The sequence below is a fragment of the Punica granatum genome, unplaced genomic scaffold (genome assembly GCF_007655135.1).
Source record: "Punica granatum isolate Tunisia-2019 unplaced genomic scaffold, ASM765513v2 Contig00437, whole genome shotgun sequence".
Classification (NCBI taxonomy): Eukaryota; Viridiplantae; Streptophyta; class Magnoliopsida; order Myrtales; family Lythraceae; genus Punica; species Punica granatum.
The window spans coordinates 19437-43385 of NW_022204348.1; the positions used below are offsets into that span (position 1 = coordinate 19437).

The 23949-nt window shown below is 44.2% G+C and overlaps 2 protein-coding genes and 1 pseudogene across 2 annotated transcripts; 2 read left to right on the plus strand and 1 right to left on the minus strand.

Moving 5' to 3' along the window:
* The first annotated feature begins 13185 nt into the window (after positions 1-13185).
* Positions 13186-14550, plus strand: LOC116190442 (pentatricopeptide repeat-containing protein At4g21065-like). Its single transcript, XM_031520123.1, has one exon. It carries the CDS (start codon positions 13186-13188, stop codon positions 14548-14550), a length of 1365 nt encoding a protein of 454 aa, XP_031375983.1.
* An 80-nt stretch (positions 14551-14630) lies between these two features.
* On the plus strand, positions 14631-14993 carry LOC116190440 (pentatricopeptide repeat-containing protein At3g47530). The gene has a single exon (XM_031520121.1). It carries the CDS (start codon positions 14631-14633, stop codon positions 14991-14993), a length of 363 nt encoding a protein of 120 aa, XP_031375981.1.
* A 283-nt stretch (positions 14994-15276) lies between these two features.
* On the minus strand, positions 15277-19602 carry LOC116190443 (annotated as a pseudogene).
* Positions 19603-23949: the final 4347 nt, after the last annotated feature.

The following is a 23949-nucleotide window of genomic DNA, read 5'->3' on the forward strand; positions in this document are numbered from 1 at the left end:
ACTGATTTATAAATTCCGAAAGATGGGGGACTGATTTGTAAATCATAAAATATGGGGACTGATTTGTAAATTTCGAAAGATGGGGACTGATTTATAAATTCCGAAAGATGGGGGACTGATTTGCAAATCGTAAAAGATGGGGACTGATTTGTAAAAAAAACTACTGAAAATGCCCTAGGACTTATTTGAAATGAAATTGAAAATCAGGACTGATCTGAAAGATAAAAAAAAGGCCCGAGGACTAAACTGAAATAACTCGGAAAGTTTCTTGGAATGCTAGAACAATTCTGGAAAATTCAAGGACCGATTGAAAAATGATAAAGTGACCGGGGCTTGATTGAAAATGATTTTGAAATTCGGGGCAGATCTTAAAAAATAAAATACGTCCTATGGACTGAATTGTGACGAAACAGAAAGTTCGTAAAATCGAGTTCGGGAAAAATCCATCACCCACGCGACTCAAGAACATACACTGCACATCATATCCATCAAGCAAACAATAATATTCAGGAAATGAGCCCTAATCATGCCACTAAGTTGAGAATTTACCTAGTTCGGAAAGTTGAGGGGTGATTCTGTAAATAAAAAAAAAAAAAAAAAGTCAAAGATATGATGGGTGAGTTTGACCGGGCCGGTCTGAACAGTATCGGGCCGGTCTGAGCTGGATTGGGCCGAACTCCGATGGAATGGACTGGGCCGAATGGAAGATTGGGCTTCGGAAGGATGGATGGGCCGAAGTTGGCGGACTGGGCCGGACCTGCAACAGAGAAATAATGGGCTAGTCCCGAGATGCGGGATAGGGCCTTCAAGAGTCGGGCTGGACCGTTGCCGAGTCGGGTTTGGGCTGTTTTGGCTTGCACAGACCCGAATGGTAGCAACAGACCCGACTGGAAGGGTGGACAGGCCCGACTGGCACAAGTCGGGTCGGACGTCGCCACGGAGGCTCCCGATGGAATTTTGAGGCAAAGTCGGCGGCATTGGACTCCTAACTGACTAAGGAGCACAGTGATAGGTGGCTCGTAGCGAGATTCAACCCGAGCTGACCTGTGCGTCCCTTCAAAGTTCGGATCAGAAAAGACGACCAGAGGAACAGGCCCGACTGGCACAAGTCGGGTCGGACGTCGTCACGGAGGCTCCCGATGGAATTTTGAGACAAGGTCGGCGGCATTGGAATCCTAACTGACTGAGGAGCACAGTGATAGGTGGCTCGTAGCGAGATTCAACCCGAACTGACCCGTGCGTCCCTTCAAAGTTCGGATCAGAAAAGACGACCAGAGGAACAGGCCCGACTGGCACAAGTCGGGTCGGACGTCGCCACGGAGGCTCCCGATGGAATTTTGAGGCAAGGTCGGCGGCATTGGAATCCTAACTGACTGAGGATCGTGCCTGCAGTGGTTTCATGAAGATTAGACATGTCTATTTGCCTGAGAGATGCAAAGAAAACCGGTAAAAACTGGAAAAATCTGTAAAAGGAGAAAAGAGAGAATGGCGGTGGTGCGCGGTTGAGCGGCTCTCGGCACGTGACCACCTCGTCACGGGGGAGAGTGAGGGTCATGAGGAACCCTTAGGAAATGATGGCACGACTTGCCATAGTCGTGAGGCGGTGGAAATGTCGAGGAAGCCCGGGAAAACCGTGAATATGTCCTCTGGACAGGGCGATTTTGGCAAGCTGGAAGCTTCAAATCACAAAACTAACATCGGAAATGGACTCAGGAGGTCGAATGCATGTGGGATATGAAGTTTGGTCAAGTTTGGATCGGGTTGGGTGGCGGTCGCCGGAAAACGGTGGAGTTCTCCGTTCTGGACAGTATTGATTAGGCCATTTAGAAGCCTCAAATCGCAAAACTAACACCGGAAATGGACTCAGGAGGTCGAATGCATGTGGGAAATGAAGTTTGGTCAAGTTTGGATCGGGTTGGGTGGCGGTCGCCGGAAAACGGTGGAGTTTTTTCGGCGGTTCCGTTTTCTTTTTTTTTCTCTTTTTCCCCAAGATCCCGAGAATGAGCTGCCCCAAAACAAGGAGGATTCTCCTCCCTTTAATTGCCAATTTTGCCGGGATTTCCACAGATTTCGGGGAGGAAATCGCGGAGATCCCGAATTTCCGGATCCGGTCGGCGGCTGCCCGGCCGGCCGGAACAGTAATTAATTTTTTTTTTTTAGAAAAGGTAATAAATTGGGAAATGATAATTTTGCCCCCCCTTGGAGCCGGTGGACCGAAATTAGGTGCTGACAGCTTGCCCCTCTTTGGTTGTATGCTCGGATGGAGGATGCAGCCAAAGACTATGAGAAGCACCAAGTTTGGTCCTGGCGATCGTCTGGCCATTCTCCTTGTTTGTGCTAATATGTAGGCCTGTAGCAAAATGGTAAAAACCATAAATTAGTAAATGTAGACGCATACTTGAAAGACACGAAGTCCAAAGGTAGTAAATGCGGACACGAAGTCTGGAATGTAATGAATGTGGACACGAAGTCAAAAATGCAATAGATGCGGACGCGAAGTCCAAAATGCAGTGAATGCAGACACGAAGTTCGGAATGTAGTAGACTCGGGCACGAAGTTCGTAATGCAATGAATGTGGACACGAAGTCCGGAAAGCAATAAATGAGGACCCGAAGTCCGGACTGTAGTAGACACGATACGAAGTCCGGAATGCAATGAATGTGGACACGAAGTCCAAAATGCAGTAGATGTGGACGCGAAGTACAAAATGCAGTAGATGTGGACGCGAAGTCCAAAATGCAGTAAAGATGGACACAGGGTCTTGAACACAAAGTCCGAAAAGCGGTAAAGATGGACACGAAGTCCGAAAAGCAGTAAAGATGGACACGAAGTCCGAAAAGCAGTAAAGATGGACACGAAGTCCGAAAAGCAGTAAAGATGGACACGAAGTCCTGGACGCGGAGTCCGAAAAGCGGTAAAGAAGGACACGAAATTCGAAAAGCAGTAAATGTGGACACGAAGTCCTAGACGCGAAGTCTGAAAAGCGATAAAGATGGACACGAAGTCCTGGACGCGAAGTCCGAAAAGCGATAAAGATGGACGCGAAGTCCTGGACGCGAAGTACGAAAAGCAGTAAAGATGGACCCGAAGTCCTGGACGCGAAGTCCGAAAAGCAGTAAATGTGGACGCGAAGTCCGAAGAGTGGTCAAGATGGACACGAAGTCCTGGACGCGAAGTCCGAAAAGCGGTAAAGATGGACACGAAGTCCTGGACGCGAAGTCCGAAAAGCGGTAAAGGTGGACACGAAGTCCTGGACGCGAAGTCCGAAAAACGGTAAAGGTGGACACGAAGTCCTGGACCCGAAGTCCGAAAAGCAGTAAATGTGGACTCGAAGTCCTGGACGCGAAGTCCGAAAAGCAGTAAATGTGGACACGAAGTCCTGGACGCGAAGTCCGAAAAGCGATAAAGATGGACACGAAGTCCTGGACGCGAAGTCCGAAAAGCAGTAAAGATGGACACGAAGTCCTGGACGCGAAATCCGAAAAGCGATAAAGATGGACACGAAGTCCTGGACGCGAAGTCCGAAAAGCGGTAAAGATGGACACGAAGTCCTGGACGCGAAGTCCGAAAAGCGATAAAGGTGGACACGAAGTCCTGGACGCGAAGTCCGAAAAGCAGTAAGGATGGACACGAAGTCCTGGACGCGAAGTCCGAAAAGCGATAAAGATGGACACGAAGTCCTGGACGCGAAGTCCGAAAAGCGATAAAGATGGACACGAAGTCCTGGACGCGAAGTCCGAAAAGCAATAAATGTGGACACGAAGTCCTGGACGCGAAGTCCGAAAAGCAATAAAGATGGACACGAAGTCCTGGACGCGAAGTCCGAAAAGCGATAAATGTGGACACGAAGTCCTGGACGCGAAGTCCGAAAAGCGATAAAGATGGACACGAAGTCCTGGACGCGAAGTCCGAAAAGGAATAAATGTGGACACGAAGTCCTGGACGCGAAGTCCGAAAAGCGATAAAGATGGACACGAAGTCCTGGACGCGAAGTCCGAAAAGCGATAAAGATGGACACGAAGTCCTGGACGCGAAGTCCGAAAAGCAGTAAATGTGGACGTGAAGTCCGAAGAGTAATAAATGTGGACACGAAGTCCTGGACATGAAGTCCGAAAAGCGGTAAAAAAGTAAATGCAAACTTGGTAGGAAGGGGATAGAGCATATGGAGGCAGGAGTCCATGTTAGACGATAGCGCTTGACGTTGAACTGTAGTCATGTGTGGCGACGCGGGATGCCGACTGTTACGTGGTGGGAAAGTCGCAAGGGAATGACATCAGGTGACCACAGAGGACCATCTACTCGATTTGAGATTGTGACCGGTCGTGTGAGGCAATCGTGAGTCCGTTAAGGAGGAGATGTCCCTTGTGGTTCCATGCGTATCGAGGATGCCCCAGTAGCTTGTGAATGTTATCATTGAGAGGCGGTGCTGCTGTCGACTGACGTTGTTACCGCAATGAAGTTGCTTCGTCGGTGCTTTGCCCCTGGGACGGCAGTGTGTTTGATCTGCTGGAAGCCGACCATGCTGTTAGATCGATTGTTTGTTGTTCTTGCTGGCAGCTGGTCTCGCCGCTGAAGCGATTGCTTGATGGGAATGCCCCGGTCTCGCCACTGGGACTTTGCTTGCGAGGCGGGACTCGAGCTCTGAGAGCGCCTACGTACCCTCTTGGACCGGGGATCAGAGTCTGCCGTAGTTCTTGCGCTTGTTGTACCTGTGATCCTGGCATCATTAGTAAGTCATGGAATCACTAGCAATTTACAAGCACAGGTAAAAGGATGTGTTCGCGACGCATGCTCTTCGGTTTCGGGTCGCCTGGGCGACTCGTGAAGAGTTTTTGCTTTGGGGATGCAAATGGGGGTCCAGCTTTCTGAGGCCCCGATGCGAGGCCTCCGGGGCTCCTGTTGGCCTTACATGGGCATATCGAGACGTTCTCAAAGGTGCCCAAGCGGCTCTATCGGTTGTTCGACGCGCCTGTGAACTTAGGACCCTTCTCGTCAAGATCTCGAAGGGCGGCTGCGCTTGTGACCCGCGTGGGGATTTTTTTGCCTAGATTTGATCAGGCTCGGTCTGACCATTTCCAGAATACTATGACTAGACCTCAGAAAGGAATGTCTGAGATTTCGGCTTTGTGGTAGCCTGTTGAAGGGTGGCTGTGACCCATTCTGGAGTAAAGCAAAGACAAACAGAAAAGAGAAAGCTTGGGGGGAACGCGTTGCCCCAGGCTAAAAGGATACACGAGTTCACGCTTGCCGTGAGATGTACCCCCTTCTCTTCCGTCCTTCGGTTAGTGTTGGCTGTCTTGAACTGTTTGGATTGCGTGCTTGGTCGCCCGCTTTGCTTGAAGAAGAATCCGCCTTGGATGGTTGAGTTCGGTAGGATAGCCGATCGGGGATCGTGTTGGAGTAGATAACCTGGCCATTTCCCTTGGGGAGCCCTGGTCCGCGCAGTGTGCGAAGGCCCAAGGTGACTATTTTGTTTATCTCTCGTTTTACTCTCCTTTTGCTACGGTCACCCACCTCGGGGCCGTACCTCTCAACCTAAAGGGGATGAACTCTCCTTTTGCCAAGACTGTCCGCCTCGGGATTTTCAGTCGTGCCTCTCTTTTGCCCTAACTTTTGCCTAGATCGCCCCGAGGGGTTTTCGACCTAGCAGGCTCGATTCTTTTCTCTCTCGAGTTTGCAAGGGCGAAGGGTTCGAATAATTCGACCTCCGAGTGCGTTGTGTTCTGTCTCCGTCGAGGAGTTGCGTTTGCTGCTTCCCCTTTTTGTCGGGGTTTGTTGATTCTTCTTTGAATTGGCGGTGCCGGAGTTTTATATCTCGACGGTACCTTGTTTTGTTCATTGACGGGTTTTTCCCGTGTCTTTTCTCTCTCTCTTCATTGGCGGGTTTTTCCCGCTTCTTTTCGCTCTGTGTCTTTTTCCTTGCAGCTGGGTTTATTTTGTGCCCCGTGTATTTCTTAAAGACTCCTCGACTTTGCATTGCGTGGTTGCTTTAGTGTGCCTTGCCCCATTTTGTGAAGGTCGGCCTTTCATGGAGATTTGGCTTCAGGATATTCGGAAGCCGAACTTCGCGTTGCTCGTCCTTGCAAACTTTACAAATGATTTCCCCTATCGTCTAAGAAGAAGAATAAGATTTTCCCAGGGATGCAGGTGACCGAGGTTGCCCCGGCATGGGTGTTGAACGCGGATGCCGTTCCTGACCGTGGAGGATGCCCCTAGGAGGATAGGTGCTCTTGAAGTCGGCGTACGTGCTTTGCTTCGGGGGCCATGCTTGCTATCGACTGAGATGGTTGGGTTGACAGCATGTGACTCACTTAGTCGTTTTTGTCTTAGGCTTCGTTAAAAGGGGGTACTTCCACATCAAGCCTCTTTCCTGTCAAAGTATAGGGAGAGAGACCTGATAAGAGTTCTCGTGGAAGTGCGAACCCGTGTATCGCTCTTCGCCTGTAGCCGGCGTGCCCCTGTGAAGGATGACAAAGAAGATGATGTATTAGGTGATTATACGGTGAAGTATGTGGTAAGAAATGTAAGGTGGACCCATGGAAAGTTCCCTCATCCAGCGCGCGACCCATGGGGTGCCGCGCGTGGGGGACACTCAATTTCGAGATCTAGTCATCGCCACCCCAGAGTGGGCAGACCGTTGCTAGGGGCCACATAGGTGTACTTTCCCCAATTGCTGGTTGGCATGCGCAGCCGTCCTAGGGAAGGCTCGAGAAGCTGGATCCCATGAGGACGACGAATCGAACAATTCCGACAGAACCAACAGGGCATCTTCAGGGCTATCCTAGTGCGCCCGTGAAGGGCTCGTTCATGTCGGGAGCTTGTTTGGGAATGCACATAAATGTAAAAGAGAGTTTAGGGAAGGGTGCATGTTGCCCCAGTGGCTAGTTGATGGCCATAGTGGATGGTGGGCAGGATTCATTCTCCGATCGGAGATGTGACCGTGCTAGTGACTTTCGCGGCGGGTGGGCAGGGCCATGCTCTGTTCGTCGGAGATGTTGCTTGTGATCTTTTGCGGTTGAAGGATTAGACTTGCTCCTCGGAGTATCGCTTGGATGAATTTGAATCCAAGTCGATTTTGGATTTCAGATGAGCCTGAAAACAGTAAACGCGAGGTGTCAAAACCTGAAAGTAGTAAATGCGGGGCCGGAGCCCAAAAGCAGCAAATGCGGGACCGAGGCCCGACGAGGGGCCGAAACCCAAAGTGGTGTCAAAGCCCAAAAGTGGGGCCGGAGCCTGATGAGGGCCGAAACCCAAAAGTAAATGCAAGGCTGGAGCCCGATGCAGGGCCAGAGCTCGATGCGGGGCCGAAGCCTAATGCAGTAAATGCGGGGCTGGAGCCCGATGCAGGCCCGGAACCCGATGCGATAAATGCGGGATTGATAGGAAAGTGCAAGAGATGCAAAAGTAAAGGTCAATGCTGAGGAACAGTGCAGGGCACTGCAAAGCGGTGACTCTGATTTTTCTTGCGGTCTTGCTTTGTGAAGCAAGGATGGGGACTTAGTGTTGAAATCCCAAGGAGCTGGATGAGAGACGTTTGTTGTCTCAATTGCGGTCGCCCAGTATTCAGGCTGTCTTCTTGTTGAGAATTTCCTGCAATGGGAAAAGAAAACAATGAAAGAGCATAAACTGATCAAGATTTCAATGCACGAGTGTAGGGAAGCGAACGGGCCTGGTAGGTGTCGTGCGAGCACACCAAGAGACATGCATTGATATGTTAAGCATGCGTGTATGAGTTGGTGTGAACGTGCATGGACATGTGTGAGGCGCGCTTAGTCGCTAGTAGATGCGCAAGATCTTGCGGAGAGATGTGCATATGATCATGCGGTGATTCTCTCCGCGAAGGTTTGCACGACTCGCCGGACATGCGGGGTGAGTTGGAGCTGTCGCCTGTGATCTTTCATGGAGGGATCGGTCTTGAGTGTTTGGAGTCCAAGGAGGTAGCAGAGAAGTGTTTCCTGTCTCGATTGTGGCCGTTTTGGATTCAGGTTGCCTTCTTGTCGGTTATTTCCTGCAATGGGAAAAGAGAACGATGAAAGAGCAAACTATGCTCGCAATTTTAACGCAAAAGTGTAGGGGATCGAACTAGCCTGGTAGGCGTCGTGCGAGCGTGCCGGGGGTGTATGCACGGGTAAAGTGAAAGCATGCTCGCACGACGCGGAAGGACGCACTCGGTTGTGCTGGTGGATGTACTCAGTTGCGCGAAGGGACGTGTGCGCGATCACGCGATGACGCTTAGTTGCGTGAGATTAGTGAGAAGTTGGCTTTGCCAAGGAAGGTGCATTGGTCCTCGGGTCACGACTTGCCTTGCCGTGAAAGTCGTGATTAGTCTACCTGCGAAGAAGGTCTTCACTCACTTGCATGGTGGGACGTTAGCTGTTATGCAAAACAGTAAATGAGTAGGATACATGTAATGCGTGAGTTTTTTCAAAACTAATGCCGCCATTCACATTGACTCAAAACGATCAAAGTACAATGTAAATTTTGTAGAATAAAGCCCTAATCCAGTCTTCCATCACACTCGGAGTTTAAGCGAGCTCCTGATTGCATTTTTGTAGTTTGGCATGGGTCGGAGTAAGCTCCCTCTGAGGTTATGGTTGGCCGACCAGTTCCACATATTTCTCAGCAGCTTACCGACGAAGGTGATTGATCCTGTTGTTGGTGAGGTCGACTATGGTGGATGTGCCAGAAGTGGGGGGTGTCCTAGCAGGTGTGCCGGTCTTGGTTTGTGGAGATTCGGTGGGAACCTCGTGTGTTGACGGACTTTGTCGAGGCACGAACAAGAGGCCGAGCAAGGCGTCTCTTACCAAGACGAAATGAAGACTGACTTAGGACTCATCCATATGAATGACACCCTAATTTTGTAAAACAGATGATGCATGTGTGCGGAAAAAGTAAATGCCCATGGCTTAATACAAATTACAAGGTACATCGCTCTTGAAATAGAAAAGACTCAAGTGGCACGCAGGCCGACTCAACGGACTGTTCGTCGAAGCCGGGTTGGAGGATGGCGTGGAGCTCCTGCAGAATGCATGGTTTTAGTACTACAGGGACCGTGCTACGTAAGGATGGGGGTTCCCGACTCAAGGGTGTCAATTCCTTGAAACCGAGCGGGATTCTTTTCAAGGCCTAAGCGGCAGTCGAACTGCGCGCCGTACCCCTACTTCGAACCCCTATCTAACCTATGCTCCTATTACCGGTCGTGGGACGCGACCCATAGGTACCTATAAGCTAGTATGATATGCAATGCGTGTGCGGAAAATAAAAGTGCGTAAAGTAGATAAGCGAAAAATTGCGGAAAGCGATAAATAAACAAGCAAACAAAGCAAGCGGGAACGAGCCCGAACCCTCTAAAAATCCCCAGTGGAGTCGCCAAGCTGTGCGCACCCGAATTTCGTCTCGTCGGGGCACGCAATGCGCGCGCCTAAATGCAACGCGGCTTGGGAGTGTCCACCTTCCCGGGGACGCGCGACGGACGCACGTGAGAAGGAGTCGCCACTTGCCATTTTACGACCCAAGAGTCGAGGGCCGGCAAGTTTCCCGGGTCTAGGGGTACGGGGTACACCTAATTTGCTAAGGCAATGGTCTTGTACGGAACCGGAAATTCCGAATTCGGGGGTTCTATTACGTGTGGGCCTATATCCCACACGCCCTTTCGGTACTCTAGCTTGCTAGGCTTGCCCTTTTATTTATTTACCACATGATTAAGTTCCGCTCATCTTACGCGTTTTGACACCGTAAATTCGAAGGAACACTCCGACCGTCCACTTTCCGACCGGGATTATTACATGACTAAATATGCATCGTAAAACCCTTACATTGTTCTCTCAAATATAAATTACAATGACTGAATCCCGGTTGGTTCGTGTTCGGCCGTTATTTCACTCATGCTCACCGTATGGTTTGGAAAAGACCGAAATCGAAAATAATGCAACGCGGGCTCATGGAGCCGGTGGTCGGGTCCGACCGGACCGACGGATAACAGAAGAATCGTTTGATTCTTGAGACAGCCGTGGGACAGGTCGAGCTCCCGGGTCATGTCCTGACCACGACTCATTCATCCTATCCGAGTTGTCTTTCCACTTAGACATCACTAAGATTGGGACGATGAGTCGAGGCAAGACCCGATGCCGCACTCGGGTTGCGCGCTCTCAATGTGCATTGGCGTTGGACCCCGTGATATCGTTTCCTATGAGTTCAGGCTTGAACCGCGATGAATACAACAAATAACAGAAAAGTACATGTTGCAAAGAGCACGTATTATCATGTTGCATACACATAATTACATAAACAAAATTATTTAAACGAGGCATGTGCGTTATCGGTGGGGAATCCAAGTAGGAAAAGCGATTGGATATCTTTGGAAAATGTCCAGAGGACTGAATTGAACGATTTTAAAAAATGGGGGACCGATTTGGAAATCCCGAAAGTTTGGGGACTGATTTGCAAATTCTAAGAGTTTGGGGACTGATTTGAAAATTCTAAAAGATGGGGGACTGATTTGTAAATCATAAAATATGGGGACTGATTTGTAAATTTCGAAAGATGGGGGACTGATTTATAAATTCCGACAGATGGGGGACTGATTTGTAAATCATAAAATATGGGGACTGATTTGTAAATTTCGAAAGAGGGGGACTGATTTATAAATTCCGAAAGATGGGGGACTGATTTGCAAATCGTAAAAGATGGGGACTGATTTGTAAAAAAAACTACTGAAAATGCCCTAGGACTTATTTGAAATGAAATTGAAAATCAGGACTGATCTGAAAGATAAAAAAAAGGCCCGAGGACTAAACTGAAATAACTCGGAAAGTTTCTTGGAATGCTAGAACAATTCTGGAAAATTCAAGGACCGATTGAAAAATGATAAAGTGACCGGGGCTTGATTGAAAATGATTTTGAAATTCGGGGCAGATCTTAAAAAATAAAATACGTCCTATGGACTGAATTGTGACGAAACAGAAAGTTCGTAAAATCGAGTTCGGGAAAAATCCGATCACCCACGCGACTCAAGAACATACACTGCACATCATATCCATCAAGCAAACAATAATATTCAGGAAATGAGCCCTAATCATGCCACTAAGTTGAGAATTTACCTAGTTCGGAAAGTTGAGGGGTGATTCTGTAAATAAAAAACAAAAAAAAAAAGTCAAAGATATGATGGGTGAGTTTGACCGGGCCGGTCTGAACAGTATCGGGCCGGTCTGAGCTGGATTGGGCCGAACTCCGATGGAATGGACTGGGCCGAATGGAAGATTGGGCTTCGGAAGGATGGATGGGCCGAAGTTGGCGGACTGGGCCGGACCTGCAACAGAGAAATAATGGGCTAGTCCCGAGATGCGGGATAGGGCCTTCAAGAGTCGGGCTGGACCGTTGCCGAGTCGGGTTTGGGCTGTTTTGGCTTGCACAGACCCGAATGGTAGCAACAGACCCGACTGGAAGGGTGGACAGGCCCGACTGGCACAAGTCGGGTCGGACGTCGCCACGGAGGCTCCCGATGGAATTTTGAGGCAAAGTCGGCGGCATTGGACTCCTAACATCGGAAATGGACTCAGGAGGTCGAATGCACGTGGGATATGAAGTTTGGTCAAGTTTGGATCGGGTTGGGTGGCGGTCGCCGGAAAACGGTGGAGTTCTCCGTTCTGGACAGTATTGATTAGGCCATTTAGAAGCCTCAAATCGCAAAACTAACACCGGAAATGGACTCAGGAGGTCGAATGCATGTGGGAAATGAAGTTTGGTCAAGTTTGGATCGGGTTGGGTGGCGGTCGCCGGAAAACGGTGGAGTTTTTTCGGCGGTTCCGTTTTCTTTTTTTCTTCTCTTTTCCCCAAGATCCCGAGAATGAGCTGCCCCAAAACAAGGAGGATTCTCCTCCCTTTAATTGCCAATTTTGCCGGGATTTCCACAGATTTTGGGGAGGAAATCGCGGAGATCCCGAATTTCCGGATCCGGTCGGCGGCTGCCCGGCCGGCCGGAACAGTAATTAATTTTTTTTTTTTTTAGAAAAGGTAATAAATTGGGAAATGATAATTTTGCCACCCCTTGGAGCCGGTGGACCGAAATTAGGTGCTGACAATGTCGATAAGTTTTCGTCAATGCTATTTTAATTAAGAAAAACCGTCACTTTTGGTTCTCAACCTTCCGTTGCATTTTCACTTTTATAGTAAACGCATTCTTCTTTTTTTTTAAATTAAACTTTGTCCTTAGCATTGCATGTTTTGTTCACTTCCATCCCACTGTCCAATTTTCCATCCAAAATTTTTCTAAAAATAAAAAAGCAAAAAATTGGAAAAGAAAGGGAATGGGCAGTGCGGTCCCTCGATTCCGAGGGAGGGAGGCTCGTTGGCAGCAGCCCCTCCCCCGACGAGGTCGCCGGCAGCCTCTGAGATCGCCTGCGACGTCGTAGGGGCAGCTCTGGCTGCTGTCGAGCCCCCCGCCTTAGAATCGAGAGATCTCTTTTTCGGCTAAGACCCCTCCACTGCTAGGGAAGGGGGCTTGTCGGCAGCAGCCCCTCCCCCGACAAGCCCCCTCCCTTGGAATCAGGGAATCATTCTGCCGCCCTCCCCATCTCCCTTTCTTTGCCAACTATACCGTTCATTTTTTTTTTCAATTTCTAAAAATATTTTGGATGGAAAATTGGACGGCAGGACTAAAGCGGATAAATTGGGCAACCTTTAGGAAAAGAATGATCGAAAAAAAGAAGGTCTAGACGAATAATGAAAAAGTTACGCAAGGTTGATGACTAAAAATGATTTTTTTCCCTTTAATTAATTCTTCGATGGATGGGGAATAGTATATTAATGGATGGATCATTGGAACTAGGAAAGGAATTTTCTTTCGTTTTCGATGAAATCACAATGTACCCTTAACCTATTAATTGCAACTAATCCTCGCTCACAATGTATATTAATGGATGGATCATTGGCTTGGCCTTGGCTATGAGGGAAAATTATTTGAAACATGATGGAAAATGAAAAATACGTGCTTGGATAATATATTAGGCTGACTATCGAGCCCAATTATATGGGCCTCAATGAAGACTAAACCCAAGTATGCGGCTCGGCCCATATTCGCCCATTCGTCTTCTTCTCCGCTTCATTAGCGACTGAAGCAGGTCAAAGTCAATCCAACGACCGCCATTGCTGGACCTTCCGCAGCAGAGAGCTGCTGAAGAGAAGAGCATGAAATGGTCACTAAAATCAGTCTCGCGGACTTCGAAAAGCCTTCTCAGACTGGCTAATCCTGCACCGTCTACATGCTCTCTGTCTTCCTCGTCAGCTCTGCCGGAGACCTCCTCGGAGACATGGAGCCGCTGCACAGGCTCCGCCGGACCAGGCAATTACGCCAATGGGGACCGCATAACCAAGGATTATGTTACGAAACTCGTGGGGCGTTCCATCCGCGCGGATTGGTCGCGACCTCGTGCTCCTGTTTTCGCTCATTGTGTGGAGTTCATCGACGTCGAGCTCTGTAATTCTGTGATACGACACTATGCGGATCAAAAGAGACACTGGCATTCTCTTTTTGTGTTCACGCAGATGCATATGGTCGGTATACGCCCCAACTCATCAACCTTTCCGGCCGTTCTCAAGTCGATCTCGAGGGTATGCCTCCGAGAAATCTGTAATTCGATTCACGCATTCGTCACTAAGATGGGATTCGAGAGGGATGTTTATGTGAGCAGTTCTCTGCTGAACGCGTACAGTGTCTGTTCCTCGGCCAAAGATGCGCGTAAGGTGTTTGATGCAATGCCTGAGAGAAACTCTGTTTCGTGGAATGCATTGATCACTAGCTGCACGCACAACAGGAAGTTCATAGAAGCTATCGATGTGTTTCGAGAAATGCAGGCATGTGGGGTCCCGCCCACTGCGGTCACTATGGTTGGCATCTTATCGGCATGTGCCCACTTAGGAGCTCTACGGCAGGGCAGGTGGATTCACGAGTACATCAATTGTAGTAGCTTGAACTTGAACGTGTTCCTTGGTACCGCACTTATCGACATGTATGCAAAGTGTGGGGTTGTGAAGGAGATGGAGGAGGTTTTCGATGCGATGAAGGTAAGGAACGTGTACACGTGGAACGTCTTGATTTCGGGATTTGGGATGAATGGGTGTGGAAATGCTGCTTTGAATGCTTTTGATAGGATGGTGAAGGAGAAGTTTAGGCCCGATGGCCTTACTTTCTTGGGAGTACTATGTGCTTGTTGTCATGAAGGTCTTGTTGATTCGGGTCGAAGGTACTTCTCCAGCATGACGGAAAAGTTTCGGATTCACCCGTGGATCGAGCATTATGGGTGCATGGTTGATTTACTTAGTCGTGCTGGTTTGTTGGTTGAAGCTCTGGATTTGATTGAGAATATGAAGCTGAGGCCAGATCCTATTATTTGGCGAGCATTGCTAGGTGGTTGCAGGATCCATGGAAATACTGAAATGGGGGAATATGCTATCAGGAAGCTTCTTGCGATCGAACCAGGAAATGCTGAAAACTATGTTCTGCTATCTAAATTGTTTGCACAAGACCGAAGGTGGGCTGATATGGAGATCTGAGGTCGATGATGAACCGAAAAGCAATACGGAAAGTTCCGGGATGCAGTTTGATTGAAGTCAAGGGTAAAGTTCATGAGTTTATGGCAGCAGATAGTGTAATAGCAAATTGTCATGAGTTGTACAGCTTTTTGGCCGACATTAATGAGGAGCTGAAACGAGCTGGTTACGTTGCAAAGATTGAGTTGGTTTCTTACGACCTCGAGGAAGAAGAAAAGGAACATGCTCTTACCTTTCACAGTGAGAAACTTGCCCTTGCCTTCGGGCTCTTAAAATCTCCTTTGGGATCGACCATAAGGATAGTGAAGAATCTTAGGGTCTGCCAAGACTGTCACGGATTTTTTAAACTTGTTTCTTTGGTTTATAAGAGGGAAATCAGTCTTAGAGATAGGAACAGGTTCCACCATTTTGTTGAAGGTGCATGTTCTTGTAAAGATTACTGGTGAATAGGAGTTGCAGAGGCAGGCAAGCTGTCCTCGAGCCATGGCACATCCTCATCATGAGGATCGGAGGGGAAGCATGTGGTCAAGTAAATTGGACTGCTCGGGTAATTAAGAGTTCATGCAAAAGAAGATCCTCTTTGGGACTTGATTCTGGTTGTCTATCAGATGAGCCCCTTCAAGGTAATCACTTTGTCAGCAGATTCGATGAGTCGATGACATTGATATCCATACTTTACTTGTGGTAGAAGTTTCTGACCCTAAAACAACTATGTACAGTTACGAGGAATGAAATGCGGAACAGTCCATTCTTTTTCTTTTTCACTGGTCAAAACGATAACAAAGCATTTTCAGATCAAGTAAAAAGAGATTCTAAACACCAACCTCCTGACAACTGCTGCTTTCTCTTACCCTGTTTTATCCTTATTTGTCTGCAATTTCTTCTGAGAATGTCTGCAAGTAAAGATTATGTATTCACGATTTGTTGACAGGTAAATCCGTAAGCTTCGAGGGTGAACTCCAGAGGCCTGAGCTGAGTGAAGTGAGGGCTTTGGAAGGCCTCCTGGAGCAACTCCTCGTCGCATTCCAGGGACTCCCTATAGTTCTCCAGGTCGGCTTCTGCCTTCAGTATGCTTGACACGCACAGCGACTTCTTCCACTCTTCCAGCTGAGAGAACCCGACATAATCTCCGTACTTGTCACAATACAGCAGCAGACAAAACACCTGACCTTCTTACATTGAATTGAGGATAGAAGACTTATCTAATGCTACGTTTGGTCATCTGCAATCAAACTGATTATGAACGGAGTTGGCTGAGGAGGGTCTGGGTTTTTAGGTGTTGATGGGACATATTGTAAGCCCACAACGCAAATATGTCGTAACATTTAACTGAGACATTACTCCGGCATAGGTCTAATATTTCATGAAGGACAATTCAGTGAGTGATTCAAATCCCAATTGAAGAATGGTCGCACGACCAAATGCTGGAACAGATATATGTACGTATGAAGGAGAAAGTACCTCAAAACTAGAAATCAGATATTGGGTCTTGTGCTTAGGAATCCCGGCAACATCAATGGAGTCATAGAACTCCTTGATCGACTGCATCATCTCATCCCATGTCGGCAGCGTTCTCTTCCCAGCTAGCAGCTGTGCTATTCACTTCCCTTGCGACTCAAAGAACGTGAACCCTATCAGCTGCATCATCGATCGAGACTCGGGATTAATTGAAATCACTTATATTAGCAGGTTCATTATATATGTCTCATTGAGAAAAGCTCTGTTCTTACAGCCAACCACGACTACTATTAACATGGCCCCATCGGAGTCATTGTTTGTCACATGGGATTCTTTCCAGTTGAAATGAGAATCTAATTCATTAAACTTTTTCCCGGTGGCTTAATTCATTAAACTTTTTAGTAGTTTATTTTAAGAAAGTGATTTAATTTGAGAAAGAAAAAAGAGATAAATTAAGGAATTTACTATTTACCCTTTGGGCGATGCCGACAAAGGAGAGGGAAGGGGCGAGGGAAGGTGTGCTCGAAGAGAGGACCTACTCTGTCATCATCGACGATCACTATTCCTTTGGTGTCAAGGAATGGGAAGGAATATGAATACGTACACAACACTAGTCTAATAAGCAGTCGTGTTCAAAATAAGAGATGTAGTATAACGACATATGCTCTTATTTAAGAAATAAAAAGTTTTAGGTTTAATTTCTGTCAGTGAAATTACTGTGATCGTTTATTTATTTGTTACAAACAACAATATGTGTTGATTTTGTTAGGCCGAGACAGTTTGTGTTCATCCATGAAGCACTAATTATTTGCTCTCTTTTTTCTTTTTTCTTTTAAGAATACTCTCACCTGAAATCAGAAATTTTACGTTTAATTCTCGCTAATAGAATTTCTCGTACTCTTTATTTTTCTTATTTTGATTTTTACTTAGTCACGAGCCTCCTATAATTGGCAAAAAAAGAAGAAGAGAGAATTATTTCCTTAATTTACTCACGGGATGAAAGAAGAAATTGCAAAAATAGAGATTAATTAAATGTAAAATAAATTAAGAAAGGGAATGTATTGTATTGGGACATGCCTTCATTTAATAATAAGGTTCTTTTTTAGTTTAGAGTTAGATTAATATTTTCTTATACTGATTTTGGTGAGCATCCCTTCTAATAATAATAAATATATATATAAAAATAGATGAGGGTAAAGTAAATGAAAATGAAATTACCCGGTGCAGTACAAAATAGTGTCGGCAATGACCCAAGAGCCGTCCACAAATAATACTCCTCCATCCTCTCTACGCGACTCTATCTGCCAAAATAAATTATCCAAGGCATCTAACTCATTCATCCATTGTCACTTATTTCCGAAAAAAGTAACTGAAAAAATTATTATTATTTTTAATTTAAAGAAGACCTTAATCAATTGAGTGAACTAATTAAAGTGATTGATGTTTGGTCCAATGAAAAGTCTTGTTTCAAGTTATCATTATTCATTCATGATCATTTATGGGGAGCGTCTGCAATGCCGGGGGGGTTTGGCGTCCCCCAGAACTATCGGATGTGGCTGTATCGTGTTTAGCAAGGGGTCTACTCCCCCATCCCACGGCTATGGTAGATTTCTTTATGGCACCATAAGATTTTGCTCGTTTCTCGTCCTAAACAGTTTAATTCCCATTATTTTCGAATGATATGAGAAAAATCATGATAATATTACGATGTCAGGGTATGAATAATAATGCGAAATTCCTAGAGGGAGAATATGTAATCATATGAATATATATAAAAGGAAGAAATACACATATATGGAGACAATATTATATATGATATATATGTAAAATTCCTATCGAGTGTATAAATGATTGAACTCATTTCCAACCTAAAAACTTGAGTCAGTAAGTTGTAATACCCAACTTTTATATCATTGGAGTCTTTTAGTTTTTTCATGTGGGATATAAACTCTCAACACCCGCCCTCACATAGAAATGTACGGTCTTTTCTCACTTTCCATCATATGCCACATGCTCTTAAATACCCACTCTCAATAACTGACCACGAGCCCGGCCCCTTTTCCGTGCTTAGACAATGGGGTATTGACACGAGGCGCACTTTTTTGTTGCTCTCAAACTTTAGGCCTGGCGTGGTGTGAATCCACACAGATGCGCGGAAACGTAACTCGCACTAATACGATGCGAGATTGTATTATATTATATATATATTGACTCTCAAGTCTCTAACAAATATAAGTGTAGGAAGAAATATATATACTCGGGGACAGTGATGCAAGTCGTGGTGTTTAGAGATGACTTTGGACAATCCTTGAGAAATGTTATCCGTCGATTTGGCGCTTAGATACACTTCTTTTGCTACATTCATCAGCCCCATTGATATTTCTCGGCCGCTAACTGAGTTCCCAACCACCACCACAACCTGTCCTTGAATTATCTTTCACAAAATTAATTAAAATTTCTCATACAAATTAAATAAATAATTAGACATGCATATACGTTCTCCGTTTGTATTATATATATGGCATCTAAGAATAATTCAGCGGTGCAGTAGCACGTCTTGCTAAAATAAAAGGGACTAGTCGATTCTTTTCCCCGCCGGGAGAGTAACTTTTAAATTAACTATATATTTACCTCGTCTTGGAACGGGTCGGGGACTCGGTAAACATGGCTATGCATTTGCTTCCGTTTCCATGCATCCATTCCTTAATGTACGCGCAAATAAAACAATCAACAGTTAGCAGAGACATGAGTTTTAATTAATGATCAAACCATGTCTATCGACGGGTACTTTGTAAACGTAGTTTCACTTTTTAATATGATTGCTACAAGCCAGGGTGAGTGGAAAGTTCACCAAAGAAATTTGGTCTTGTTTTGACCAACGGTGTTAGAAAGTGGATGATATTCTCATAATTCCATTTTGGTCTCTCTTTTTTTTTTTTTTTTTTTTTTCCAGTTTTTGTTAGATATTCAGTAAATAGAATATTCGAAATAAGATCTTACAATCTGTTGTATGGGTGTTACCTTTGATGGTAGGCATCCTAGGGTGAGAGTAATGGCCGGTAGCCACCACCACGGCGTCGAAGACCTCCTCCACCACCTTCTCATCTTTCTTCCCCCGCATCCTCACGACCCACCTCAGGTCTTTCCCGACCTCACCGTAGTCCAACATCCCCACGACTCGACCCGGGTGTTGAACTGTATCATCGGCCTGATCCCGAACGAGTCGCAGAAATCCTTGAGGTACAGGTAGAGCTCCTGGTGGCCCAGATACCTCCTCGTGTCCTGGCCTTTCTTCACCAGGAACGGGAAGTCGCTGTACCCTATGATCTCCCTCGGGTTCACGAGCCTTAAGGAGGCGTAGATGCTGCTGTGGACCTTAAGGAAATGCGAGCAAGGGTTTGGTGAGTTCCTGCTCCCTAATGGATCCTCCCCTTCCACATTTGGCTCATAGAGAAATTGCCCGCCGATATCATGGTTCTGCTCCAGGATAACCACATCGTGACCTTCCTTCCTCAACTCCCGAGCCACGACTAGCCCTGACCGCCCTGCCCCAATTACACATACCTATTTTTTTGCACTATTCTGCTCGGAGACCATAGCCGAGGCCTGATTTATTGATAATAACGACGATAAGGAGTTGGCAAGAGCTCCGCTGGGCAATTTTTGCAAGAAATACAGAAGAAGGGGTTGGGAAAATATGATGACTGATCATACTTTTTTAGGCATGAGAAAATTTAGGGGGCATTGGGAGGTTTATATAGTTGAGTCCCAAGCTGCCAGTGCCAACCACATAGTTTATTAAGAAATTCTGTGATGTAATCATTAAAAGTGGTCGTATAATACAGTCAGTAATTTTACTGAAAGTTTAAGTAAAATTTTCTAAAAATTCATGTAATTTACTTAATTAAAATTTATTATATTTATTTAAATAAAAAAGGAGGAAATTGACCCTCGGGACGTGTTAATTGATGACTTGAACATAACTTGTCTGATTTCTTGAAGGTGCCACACACAATGACATGATTTGAGAGCCTTGCATGAGCTTACGCAAAGTATTAGGGTTTCGAGAAAGAGGAAGTAGCACAATGATTTACGTCTTTACTTAGTAATTAAAAAATTTTTTAGATTCGATTCTCAGTACCCCTTTATTTTTTAGTTAAATTTTAGTATTTCTTTATTAGTTATTATGATTTTTATTTTATTATATTAAGCACATTGATTTTTTTTTGGTAAAAAAAAGTGTTTCCGAGTTCCTGTAAAGGACTCTTGAATTACTTTTCGCTAGTTAATAGGACCTACGTTGTATGTGCTTTTAGCTACACCTATAATTTGGAGGATGTATTTTATACTATTATTTAAGTAAGAATTTAATTTTATAATTACCTGAAATAAATTAAAGGATAATATAATATAGTTTATTTGACATTATTCTTCTATATCTGTTTCAGAAAGAAATTAAGCACATGATATTTACCATTCGGTTGATGCCGGGGAAATGAAGTAAAATTAAGTTATTCGACAAAATTGGAGAGTTAATTAAGTGAACAATCTCCAATTTTGGAGCCTATATAGATCATTTATAGATTATATATAGTGTGTTTGGTTTTAGAGTTGAGTTAAGTTGAATTTTAATTTTAATTGGTTTGTAATGATTGTGATGTTGAATTATGAGAAAAAGTGTGAAAAAGTAATGAATAGTTGAAAAAAAGTAATAATTGTATTGATGAATTATAGAAAAAGTAATGAATAGTCGAGAGAATTTATTATTAAAAATTAAATTAATGGTTAAAAAATTAATGAAAAATGAAAAAGTAATAATTATGTTATTGACTTTTGTTGTATAGTGAGTAAAGTTAAAGTTAGAGTTAAAATCTTAAAATCGAATTTAGAAATCAAACGGGCATTAGTCACTACTTTAGTGACCGACTAATGCAAGGTTTTGCTTCTTTAATGTTTTTTTTTCGGTTACAAGGAAGGCTCATGAGCCTAGTGCATTGAAATAGAAATCCTAAATATTTAATAAAAGGGCACGGGTAGTCCCACTGGATATCGAACCTGAGACCTCTTGGTCAGCAGGCGAGATGTGCACCACTGTGCTATTCCTTCTCTTGGTTGCTTCTTTAATGTTACTGGCTCGCTATGTGCACAACTTGAAAATGCTGCACGATCAGTTCGATCATCATAATATACAGCGTGATAAGTATTGGCAGAGCATCGATATCGGGAGTTTCATCTAATGAATCCCATATATTGCTGCGAATCATGTTGGTGCAACAAACGTCAGCATATATTACATAAACACACACGTTATTATATAATTAATTGCAAGTCGCGTGAGAAATATATTATGTTTAAAACGGCCTTGTATATGTGCTGGATTCTTTTGCAGTTTTTCTTACACTATTAATAAAAAATAGGTTTTCTCATCGAAGATTAGGCTTTGCTCAACTGAATAGACGTTATCATATAAAAACACGTGATTTTTTTTAAATTTCGAGATTCATATCAGCAATGCATAAGCTTGCAGTTGAATAGACGTTGTCATATTAAAACATGTGATTTTTGAAAAATTTCGAGATTTATATCAATAATGTATATATAATATTTATAAATCATACAACTTGTTTCTGCCACATTATGATTCTATTATACAATTATTTTCGGGAAAGGCGTGTGGGTATGTCCGGAGTTTATTGGTGCGTTTGGATTCAGAGTTAAAGTAATTTTGATTTTGATTTTGATTTTGATTTTGATCGTGAAAAATGATAAATGAGATGAGAGAATAAATTTGACTTGGAAAACGTGTATTTTTGTTGTGTAGAGTGTTGAGTTAAAGTTAAAGTTAAAATTTTTTACTTGAAAAATGTGTGTTTTTATTGTATAGTGTGTTGAATTAAAGTTAAAGTTAAAGTTTTTTAACATACAATCCAAACAATTCTTAAGAAACTGTCATTTTCCTTTTTCTTTTTTTGTATAAATAATAGGCAATCGCGTGAGACTAAAAAAAATTTATATGACGGAAAAAATAATAAGTTGCAAATGCTTACGAAAATTATAAGTAATGAAATGTGAAGTCAACATAAGGGACCAAGGGGAGGCACATTTTATCTCATGTTTCAACCCAGCATACTATTCATAACAGTGGCTGTGTCCATACAGCCTCTGCGAGTTGCATGTGAACAGTTCATCAAGCCATTTCTCGAACGATAGCTTCTCCTTGAATTAGGAACGATAGCTTGCAAGAGATTGGCATAAAACATGATAACAGATAATCTTAAAGGGTGTATATATATATATATATATAAGAGGTATAGGGTCTTTCGTGAGGGATCTGGTCATAGCATAGTGAAAAGAGCTACACACCTGGTGGAATGGGAAGGAATGAAGACTAACATGATATGAGTATAAGAACCCGTACGATAATCGGCTAGACCCCTTTAAATATAGGCTCAATAAGCTTCTTTTTCCTATTCGAAAAATTAGTCTTTTCGATCAGTCTCACCAGCATACATACAAAAGGGTCGCTCGAGAAAAATGGCGATATGTCGAATTGTTACTATATACCACACAGAAGTGAAAGAACAAGAACCCGCCAAATGTTTATAATTTCACAAACAAAATCACATATGCACTCATATTATCCCAAACTCCGTGGCGCAGGGGGTACCGGCAAGGCTCCCACCATCCCTTCTAATCACCACTAGTCCTAATTTTTACTTTTTTGATTTTCGGAACTATTTGTAAATTCTGCAAAGTGAAAATATGATGGAACTATAGTGTTGATACTACTTAAACACCATATTTATTGTTTCATAAAAAATCCACACGCCAAAACAGAGCAAATGGATATTCAAGACTATAGTTGCATGTCTGAGCTACATTGGGTGAGTGTATTATGCCAGCTTCTTGGGGCTTAATGAAGATTATCACTTATCATCAAAGACGCTGGAGGCAAATGAGCCACGACCGGAGAAGCTTATGCCAAGGGACCTGGCGGTGCCTTGGCCTGAGCTCCTGCCAAAGCCTAGATGTGCTTAATCTCCATTCACCAGCCTTCCAAAGAAAAGTGCATGTCAACATGTGCCATCTGAACTGGATTGGCCCTCTAAATAACTGAAGTTCCATGTTTTTAAAAAATTAAGCATATATTATTTTGAGAACCGCGACGATTATCATACTCATGACTAAATCAATTTTGGAACTTAGCAAGCTGGTCAATTAAAGGCTCTTATAAATTCTAATGTGTGTAGTGATCTAAGTCCAATTGAAGAGTTCGGAAATTATCAGCAAATTCATAATCCATATGTGGCCTCGTAAATTATTGAGCTCATAAGACTTCAGTGAATAATGTTAATGCTCACTTAGGTAGGTGACATGCTAGAGGAAGAACCTATTGAGACTTTACAATGGTCTGATTAGATCTAATTATGATTATTTCATTACATTACTTTGACACGGCTGGTATTAGGGTGTGGTGTTTCTTTCCCCACCTTAGTACTTCTTCTAGTTCTTTCTACATAGACAGGTAAAGCCTATTGGGTTAAAGTTCTCTGTAAAACCAATCAAAGGCACACAGTGAAATAAGTTTCTATATAGTCAATGTGCATACAGTGTTAATAGAATCTTGTTGCCTGTCTTAATACATTGGTTACTTAATTCTTTGCAGACATCAACTAATCCAAGTATTGATGCCTAAATTCCAAATTTCAATTGAATGGCATTAATGACAAGAAAGCTGAAATAGAAGAAGAGATCAATGAGAAGCCAAATAGAATAAGAAGATACCTAGAGCATGTACAGCCTCAGTCTCTTCTTGAACTGATTCTCATTCTTTCTTTCTTTTGCTCAGTGAACTAATTAAGCGGATATGACTTCTGCAATGTGACGACTCAGAGAAAAAGATGAACATTTCGGAAATAGATTAAAATACTATATATATATATA

Excerpts from the sequence above, each read along its gene's own strand:
- LOC116190442 (XM_031520123.1), top strand. The coding sequence starts at position 13,186 with ATGAAATGGTCACTAAAATCAGTCTCGCGGACTTCGAAAAGCCTTCTC.
- LOC116190440 (XM_031520121.1), top strand. The coding sequence starts at position 14,631 with ATGGCAGCAGATAGTGTAATAGCAAATTGTCATGAGTTGTACAGCTTT.